The 10429-nt window shown below is 37.0% G+C and overlaps 1 protein-coding gene across 1 annotated transcript; it reads right to left on the reverse strand.

Annotated features, from left to right (window-relative positions):
- Nucleotides 1–3659: 3659 nt before the first annotated feature.
- On the reverse strand, nucleotides 3660–4583 carry LOC115075253 (olfactory receptor 13A1-like). The gene has a single exon (XM_029575546.1). The coding sequence runs from the start codon at nucleotides 4581–4583 to the stop codon at nucleotides 3660–3662; it is 924 nt and encodes a 307-aa protein (XP_029431406.1).
- Between the last annotated feature and the right edge of the window lie 5846 nt (nucleotides 4584–10429).

A 10429-nucleotide genomic window follows, 5' to 3' on the forward strand; every position in this document is an offset into this window, starting at 1 on the left:
GCCTGATGTCCCTAAGTTTTCATTTTTGTCAAGTTTTTGGCTAAATAATTGTGGAAAATTATAAAAATAAAGAATTAAAAAAAAAAGATACCAAATAATTAGCTCCAGTCATCAGGTATTCAAAAATTCACCCAACATGGACCATGTTTCAGCCGTCAAGCCTTCATCAGGGGTAGGCTTTGAATCAATCAGATCTAGACACCACCTTTTCTTCACATACACACACCCTAGAAATACAATTTTTTTTTTTACAATAACTACTACACAAATAACAGTTCATACAAATAGCACCATACACAACCCCTAAACATTTATAAATTGTGCCCTATACCTTGGAACCACCACCCCAAATCTTATCTTCATTAGGTGTGCTGTTCTAAAAATGGCACAACAACACTGACGACTCCAGCCCCTCATTTCCTAAAATTAAATACCCACGTCACCGACGTAACCGGAAGTGTAGCGCGTCACTGCTGTCAATCAAAATATCAACTATGTAAAAAAAAAAAACCATTATAAAGAAAACACAAAAGTTTAAAGGTCAAAAAACAGACCAGTCTATTTTTGTATTCAACCCTCTGGGTGCAACAGTATCAAAATAATGGATCCACTTTTGTTCTCGTAATAAGTAGTTATCAAAATCACCTTCACGTGAAAAATGTTTAGGTTGTTCTATTACCGTAAAGACTAAATCCAAGAAACAATGCTGTTTTCTGAGGCAATGTTGAACCAGAGGAGCTGAAGCTGATTTTTCATAATCGCACTGCAATGTTCGATCAAACGCGTGCATAAACATTGCTTTGTTTTGCCTATAAATAAAAGTTTGCCAGGTTTTTGAATACAACAGGCAGCGCACTGCAAGCATTTTTCAAGATGAACTTGTATATTTAAATAGAAGATCAAGTGCTAGTGACGGTGGAGAGCTGAGATGCACAGTGGTTAAGTGGCTTCCCCTGACGAAGACGTGATTCGAAACTGGGCCTTGTTGGGGCAAACATGCCATTGCTGAATGGAAGTCTCAGTGTCTAAGTTAAGTAACGTTTAGAAAAAATGCCTTTGTTGAAGTGATGTCTCTGCGGTTATTGATTTTTAAGTGATATAGCAAGCTCCAAGCAATAATATTTGCGAAAATTGATTACTGCAACTCCATCCTACTAGGCATCCCATCATCTCATACTAAACCGCTCCAAATGATACAGAACACCGCAGCAAGAATTCTAACAAACAAAAGAAGAAGAGATCACATTACACCAGTCCTTAAAGACCTACACTGGTTACCAATCCACTACAGAATAATTCATAAATCCCTCACCACAATCTACAAGAATATTCATGGACTGGCTCCACTCCATTTACAAATAGCTCTTAAAAAACACTCCTCCAACAGACCCATCAGGGAAGCATATAGAGAACATCTACAGGTACCTCACAACAATACCACCCAACATATAACATTGAGAGATCGGGCCTTCTCCACAGCAGGTCCCCCACTGTGGAACTCCATCCCCCTAGAACTAAGACAGGAACCATGTCTTCAAACCTTCAGGAAAAGACTGAAAACATGGCTGTTCATGAAAGCATTTCCGGACCCTTAAAGATTCTCTACCATCAAATGCAGCATTACTGATCATTTCCTATTAAACTGAAACAGTCTCTATCTACCAATCATTACAATGTTTTACTTCTCGTTAAACTGTTTATCTTTCCTCTAACTCTAATCCCAGTTAGAATGACCCCGTTTTATTGTAACTTTTTTCTTCCATGCACTTGTTTTACCTTTTAATGTATACTCTTATGTTATTAGTTATTTACGTTATAATGTATTTCTCACCCCTTGTTTTATGTAAACCGACATGATACGAACTCCGTGAATGCCGGTATAGAAAAATACAAATAAATAAATAAATAAAATATATTGGTGAACTGTTCCTATTCTTGCTGTGAACTTTTCACAATTTTTTCATAAAATAGAAAATTCACTATAAAACTTTTTTTTGGTATAAAAAATTATAAAAGTTATATAGGGTGGACGGTGGTGTTCATGATTAAAAATAACAAGGAACCCCTGATGGTGCCCTGAAATTTTATGAAACATCACCTTCGTCTCGTAAACATTTTTCTGGTGTGAAAAGTGGGTTAGAAGTTGATGGGTATATTACTGACCATTTTGTTGGCAGTTTTTTGAAAGAGGTTAAGGATAAATAAACAACAAAAAAGAACATATAAGAAATTATTTGGTGTGGGTTGTGTATTGTGATTGGATTGAATTATCTCCATTGATGTGGGTTGGTAGTGGTTATGTATAAATAAAAGTAGGCAAGGATACCAAATCCCATATATTACCCCTACAGAAGAACAATCTGTAAGTGCTCGCAGGTGGAAACTACCACCTCTAAAATAAGGAAGAGCTTCTCCAGAAAAAGACTGCTCACAAACGAAGCATTTATTACAAGGATAATGCCCAACCTTACATGAATCAGGTCCGCAATCACTACTCACCTCATCTTCAAAATTAGAGTGGACAATCATGTCCCTGATATTTTTACCCCATTTCAGTGCAAACCGAGGAGCTTCTGAAAAAACATCAAGTAGCCCCAAAATATGCCAACGCTTTTTTATACCACACTGTACACGATAAATAAATGGGGAACACGGTAACACACACATTGATCTGGAACCCTGATTTCCTTGAGTAAACAACAAATCTTGGTTTACCCAATAAGCAAACTTATAAGCTCTTCTCGTCTTTTATGTGGTTTAGGGTAAGGAAGACATATGAGGAGATAGGTTAGTTTGTTAATAAAGACATAAGGATTTTGCAATTAGTAAATGAGTAATAAAGAAATTAGTAAAAATATTTTATGAGGGAGACAGTAGATGATTATAACTGTAGAACCGGTGGGGCTGACACTGCCTGAGGCCGATTGTGGGTGAGAGACAGTGGATTAAAAATAGGCACTTTACCCTGATACTATCATTTCTCAATAAAAGTATTTGTTTTGGTTTTTTTTTAATTTTACATTTTTCTTAATTAATTTCTTTGGGAGAATTACTGTTTCCCTCTCCATTTTTTCTAATATTAGTTATATTTGGGAGGAGTTGCTTCTGTGGTTGTTTATTTATTTTCCTTTTAAACAAGAGGTTCAATTGAAAGTTTGGACCTACATATTCCACCCAGGAACAGAAGTAACTATATTAAAGTAAAATGACTCTGAGAGGTGAATAAAAGTTGTATTTGGGCGAATTCATGTTTGCAAACGGTGGTTTATGGAGAGAATGAATAACATTTAAGGAGCATCTATAGTAGCTTCTTCACCTGTGTACCCTGAATTTTTTGTAAGGCTGATGAATGTTATTTCTTGGCTGAGTCTTGAATATTTGCTTTTAAAACAACTGTACTATTTTATTTTATATTTGTTTCCCAGAGACCAAGAAGATTTGGTTATAATCAAGTCCATGATGATGAAATAAATAAAACAATTTCCATTAAATTTCAGTGACAGTAATAAAATCACTATGCAGTTTAGAACTGCAATATGTCTACAAATTTGAACAACTTTATTGATGAATATACCAAAAAGGTTACAAATATGAATATTTTTTACTCTCAATACCACAAACTGAATTTTTTTTTTGTAAAAGAAACAAATACATATTTATTAGAGATTTAGTTTTCTCTTTAATTTCCAGAAAGCTTCTTTGACCTCCTTGTTCCTCAGACTGTATATAATGGGGTTTAGTACTGGGGATACAACTGCATATAATACAGAAATGATTTTGTCTTGATCCAATAAATCCTGTGAAGAGGGGCGAATGTAAGTGTATATAACACTCCCATAAGACAACATTACAACAGTGAGGTGGGTCACACATGTCGAGAAGGCTTTTCGTTTTTTGTCAGCAGAGCGAATTTTTACTATGGTCGAGATTATATAAACATAAGAGACAGTTATTAATAGAAAACATAATATCCCAAAAAAGATATCACAAGCAATTAATACAATATGATTGAGATAGGTATCTGAACAGGAAAGCTTTAATATTGGTGGAACCTCACAAAGGAAATGATTGATTACATTAGGCCCACAGTACGATAACTTTAATATTAAACTAGTATGTATTGTTGAATTGACTAAGCCTAACACCCATATAGAGGCTGCCAGGCAAAGGCAGACCTTCTTGCTCATTATAGTTTTGTAATGCATGGGATTACATATTGCAACATAACGGTCACACGCCATCACTGTGAGAAGCAGAAGTTCAGTGCCCACAGCTGATACAAACAAAAACAACTGTGAAATGCATCCTTGGAAGGAAATCACTTTCCTTTCTGATAGAAGCATCTCAAGCATCTTGGGGATCGCTGTAGATGTACAAAAAATGTCTAAGATGGAAAGATTGATGAGGAAGAAGTACATAGGGGTGTGAAGATGATGGTCAGTAGCTACAACTGTAATGATGAAGACATTTCCTATGAGAGCTTGGACATACATCAGTAGAAATATGATAAATAATAGTATCTGTATTTGTGGATGGCTGGAGAGTCCCAAAAGGATGATTTCTTTCAATAATGTCTGATTCATTGCTTTCCGTTTTAAGAGATGACTTATCTGTGGGAATAGTTAAAATGAGAAACTTGCAGAAAATATTGCACAATAGAGTTTACAGCTCTTTGTATTATTTGCACAGCAATACTCCAACATATAATGTCATGAATTAATTTATGCTAAGCTTTCTAGGTTGTCCCACATCATTTTACAACATACTACCAAAACATCTGGTAACATTTCAAAGAAAACAGTAAGCTATTTTTCTTTCTAAAATACCCATTAGCAACACCAGTTCCCTTTATTTGATGTCTTCAGAGTACAAGAAAAAACTGTGCAAAAAGTGCTGTGAGACATTTGTTCACTCATTTAATTTAATTGTTACACATAAAAGTCCTGCATTGCTCTTTGTACAAGCTTTTGTATCCACATTTGTTTTCTGTAGATTTTTCCATTCCTTCACTGACAGTTAAAAGTGAATTTTTATTTTTGATCATCATGGGTTTGATTGATCTCAATTTTCTTGTTTTCTGGTGAGCAAATAACTGAAAAAAACATCACTGTTGTTGCAGACAAACTGGGGTAGATTTTTAAAAAGTACGTGAGCGTGTATTTTGTTCACGCACCCGGCGTAAACAAGAGTACGCCGGGATTTAATAGATACACCGGTAGCCGCGCGTATTTTTTTAAAATCCGGGGTCTGCGCACAAGGCTCCAAGGCCGTTCCAAAATCGGAGCGGCCTTGGAGGGAACTTTCCTTCCACCTACCCCCATCTTCCCCTCCCTTCCCCTACCTAACCCACCCCCCTGGCCCTAACTAATCCCACCCTTACCTTTATTTAAAAAGTTACGCCTGCTAGGGCAGGCATAACTTGCGTGCGCTGGGCCGGCTGCCAGAGCGCCATGTTCCGATCCGGGGGCTGGTCCGGAGGCTGCGGCCACGCCCCCGGGCCGGAACCATGTCCGTGGCCCCGCCCCGGAATGCCCCCGATGACTCGCCGGCCGCGACACGCGTGCCCCCGACCCCCCCCCCCCCAGGAAAAGTAAAACGTCATGGGATAGGTAGCGATGTCCTTTCGTGGATTGCAAACTGGCTAAAAGACAGGAAACAGAGAGTAGGATTAAATGGGCAATTTTCTCAGTGGAAGGGAGTGGGCAGTGGAGTGCCTCAGGGATCTGTATTGGGACCCTTACTTTTCAATATATTTATAAATGATCTGGAAAGGAATACGACGATAATCTGCAGATGACACAAAATTGTTCAGAGTAGATAAATCACAAACAGATTGTGATAAATTGCAGGAAGACCTTGTGAGACTGGAAAATTGGGCATCCAAATGGCAGATGAAATTTAATGTGGATAAGTGCAAGGTGATGCATATAGGGAAAAATAACCCATGCTATAGTTATACAATGTTAGGTTCCATATTAGGAGCTACCACCCAAGAAAGAGATCTAGGAGTCATAGTGGATAACACATTGAAATCGTCGGCTCAGTGGGCTGCAGCCGTCAAAAAAGCAAACAGAATGTTGGGAATTATTAGAAAGGGAATGGTGAATAAAATGGAAAATGTCATAATGCCTCTATCGCTCTGTGGTGAGACCGCACCTTGAATACTGTGTACAATTCTGGACGCCGCATCTCAAAAAAGATATAATTGTGATGGAGAAGGTACAGAGAAGGACTACCAAAATGATAAGGGGAATGGAACAGCTCCCCTATGAGGAAAGACTAAAGAGGTTAGGACTTTTCAGCTTGGAGAAGAGACAACTGAGGGGGGATATGATAGAGGTGTTTAAAATCATGAGAGGTGTTTAAAATCATGAGAGGTCTTGAATTGGTAAATGTGAATTGGTTATTTACTCTTTCAGATAATAGAAATACTAGGGGGCATTCCATGAAGTTAGCATGGGGCACATTTAAAACAAATCGGAGAAAGTTCTTTTTCACTCAACGCACAATTAAACTCTGGAATTTGTTGCCAGGGGATGTGGTTAGTGCAGTTAGGGGCAGATTTTTAAAATTACGCGCGGGGGTACATTTGTGCGCGCTACCCAGCACGCACAAATGTACACCCGATTTCATAACATGAAGCAAAAACTTATAATAAATGTTTTTCTGGTATTTTCAAAGTAAAAAGCCTGTGAGAGAGTCATTTGGACCAATACATGATTAAGGTGTAAAAGGGGCACATAGGGATGACAAAGCTATAGCAGAGAGACTAAATGAATTCTTTGTTTCAGTCTTCACTGAGGAACATGAAAGAGATGTACCCATTTCAGAAATGATATTGAAAGGTCATGATTCGGCAAAAATGAAACAAATCTTAGTGTACTTGGAAGATGTAATAGGACAAATTGACAATCTAAAGAGTAGCAAATTACTTGGACCAGATGGTATTGTAAACCTCTGTCCTGTGGAGTGTGACTGTTGTTGTGGCCGAGGTTGGTGTTAAAAAAGTGTAGTTATGTTACCAGGGCAGCAAGCTCTCAGGTGTTGTCCACAGGGTGAAGTTTAATGCCCTCATCCCAATTAGGTCTCCCACGGGGATAGGAATCCACAATCCATCCAGAAAATTCCTCCAAGTTAGAAAAGGGAGGCAAGGATATGTAAATACAACAGATACAATTTACTTCACAGTAGTATGCAAATGAACAGTTTGTTTTTATTAAAGTTATATAATTATTCTTTCTTATTGTGAAATACATTTTTCTAATAATTTTAATTATACTATAATATTCTTTCTAAATTGTCTTTCTTTACGTAGGTATTACTTATTCTACTTTCACACAGACCTTCTAGACCTATGTAAGCTTATCAAAAAGACAATACTACTAGATAAGTGCTTATGTCCATCTTTATTAAAATATCTTTACTTTTTGCTTAATAATGTTTTTCCTTAAAGAATTGAGTCTTTATGCACATTTTATGTCTTTCAGGTCAAAAAGAGCTTTCTTATATTCCTGATCAGGTAAATATGACTTTTATATTTTATGTTAATGTGTTTCCTTTCTGTTTTCTTCCTTCTATGTGTGTTTCCTTTATTTGATCTTTTCTGTATCTTTTGTCTCTTCTATTCCTGATTATTTGTTTGACTTTGGAATACTTTAAGCGCAGATATAGCTACTTTGGTAAGTTCAGTGTACACTTAGCTTTATGCTTCCTGAGACCGTTGCATGACAGGTTGAAAGTCTTTGTAGGCTCTGCTGTTCTTCTTGTTTTTTCCTTCTGGCTCGTCTGATCTTCTTCCTAGTAGCCTAGCTTATACAAAACCAGGAAGAAAGGCTACCTCTCTATACTGAGCTTTTTCCACAGACTAATTATGTATTGTGTTCCCTAATTATGTAAGGTTCCTCAACAGCTTAGTGAACTGTGTTATATAGCTTTATTAAAAATAAATAATAATCAATATACCCTATTCTGTAAAAAGGAGCAGCATCTGTATTCATTCACACCATCATATGCTACGCACTGAAACCTTACTTCACTTATAACTTACAGAGTTGGTATTACTTTGCTACTTAATGATTACACTGCTCACAGATGAGTACTTCTCTGTTGCCTTAAACATGGATTTTGTTATTTTTTTAACTTGTATGAATGGTGTATGGTTTTGTATTTTTATGTTATTAGATGAACTGTGAATTATGAATTGTTCCTGTAATTTTTTCTATGTGTATCTTATTAGCGAAGAAAATTATGAGTTTTTTGTATTTTGGATAAATAAAAGTGAAGGTCATAAATAGTTTTTATATATCACTTTATTATTTTGAGATTAAATTTCAATTTGGCAACTCTGTTTGTCATGAAGGGATATGTGATGAAAGTTATTATCACTTTCTTTTATTTCTATTCAGCTTTTATTTATCAGCTAATCATTAGTTAAAACTCTTTTGCAGAGCTGACTCTGAGATAATTGGGCCATGACAGTTCATTTGTTCCTTCAACAAATCTTTATTTGCCCACTGTGTGTGAGTTTTCTTTCAGACATATGTTCCAGTCCTATACCTGTAAAACTAAGCTGCTCAAAACCAAGCAGTGCAGCATTAACTTTATCAGTAACTCTGTTCCATTCTTCCCCTTACCTTTACAGACACCTTTTATTTATGATGGATTTTACCATTTTGCATGGGAACTATGTACTTCCACTTACACCAGCCTCTCCCATCTGGCCTTCTCCAGCCGCCCACTCCTACCCGAGATTGGGCGGCTGAGGACCCGGGTAATCATCTTGTCTCTTAACTTTGGGCACCCTATTTACGGTATACATTCCAGAATGCTGAAAGAAATGAAATTGCAGACATGATATTAATAATTTGTAAACAATTGTAATAACTGTCTGTGGTATCTAAAGACTGGAGGGTTGCCAATGTATTATCAATTTTTTAAAAAGGATCAAGGGGTGATCCAGGAAACTACAGACCAGTGAGTCTGATGTTTGTGCCATGCAAAATGGTAGAAACTATCATAAAGAGCAAAATTGCAGTACATATGGATAGGCATAGTTTAATGAGACAACACCAACATGGATTTAGCCAAGGGAAGTCTTGCCTCACCAATCTGCTACATTTTTTTGAGTGCGTAAATAAACATGTGGATAAAGGCCAGCCAATTGATATAGTGTTTCTGGATTTCCAGAAGGCATTAGACAATGTCTCATGAGTGATTTCTTAAGAAATTAAAAAGTTATGGGATAGAGTATCTTGTCCTATTGGGGATTGGCTAAAAGATAGAAAACAGAGAATAGGTCTAAATAATAAATTTTCCCAATGGAGAAAGGTGAATAGTAGAATGTTCCAGAGATCTGTACTGGGACCACTGCTATTCAATATGGGAACGAGTGAGGTGATCAGATTTGCCAACGACACAAAATTACTCAAAGATGTTAAATCACAAAAGGATTTTGAGAAATTACAACAGAACCTTGCAAAACTGAGAGACTGGGCTTGCAAATGGCAACTGAAAATTAATGTGGACAAACGCAAAGTGACAGACCTAGGGACGAGTAACCCGAATTATGGCTACACAATGCAAGGTTCTACATTAGGAATCACTATTCAGGGAAAGGATCGAGGCATCATTTCTGGTAATATGTTTCAATCTTCTGCTTGGTGTGTAGCAGCAGTCAAGGAAGCAAACAGCATGCTCGGGATAATTAGGAAAGGAATGGAGAATAAAACAGAGCATATCATAATGCCTCTGTATCGCTCCATGATGAGACCTCATCTTGATTATGGTGTGCAGTTCTGGTCACCACATCTCAAAAAAGATAAAGCAGAATTAGAAAAGGTACAGAGAAGGGCGACCAAAATGATAAAGGGGATGGAACACTTCTCCTATGAGGAAAGGCTGAAGAGGTTAGGTCTTTCAGTTATGAAGAAAAGGCTAAAGGGAGATATGATGGTGTTCTGTAAAATAATGAGTGGAGTGAAACAAGTAAACATGAATTGGTTGTTTACACTTGCAAAGAGTACAAAGACTATGGGACCCCAATGAAGTTACTATGTTGTGCGTTTAAAATTGATAAGAGAAAATAGTTTTTACTCAACTTATAAGGAAATTCTTTGCAGAGGATGTGGTGAAAGCTGTTAGCGTAGCTGCATTTAAGAAAGGTTTGGACAAGGGGATGATAGATCAAGAAAAGGATGTAAGACCGGACCCTTAATATAAAACTTTCACATCCCTACATAAACTCTTCCTCCTCATTTTCCACGCATATTTTGTACTTACAAAGTACATGGAGAAAGCTCTGTCTGTGGCAGTGGCTCCTGGAAACCTTTGAAAGAGAAATTCTGCACGGCATTTTCCTTGCTGGCTCATGGGCACCAAATACCTACTCTTTGGAGATTTTTTAAATTTATTTCTAATTTGTTCCAGAAAA

Source organism: Rhinatrema bivittatum, chromosome 13 (genome assembly GCF_901001135.1).
Source record: "Rhinatrema bivittatum chromosome 13, aRhiBiv1.1, whole genome shotgun sequence".
Classification (NCBI taxonomy): Eukaryota; Metazoa; Chordata; class Amphibia; order Gymnophiona; family Rhinatrematidae; genus Rhinatrema; species Rhinatrema bivittatum.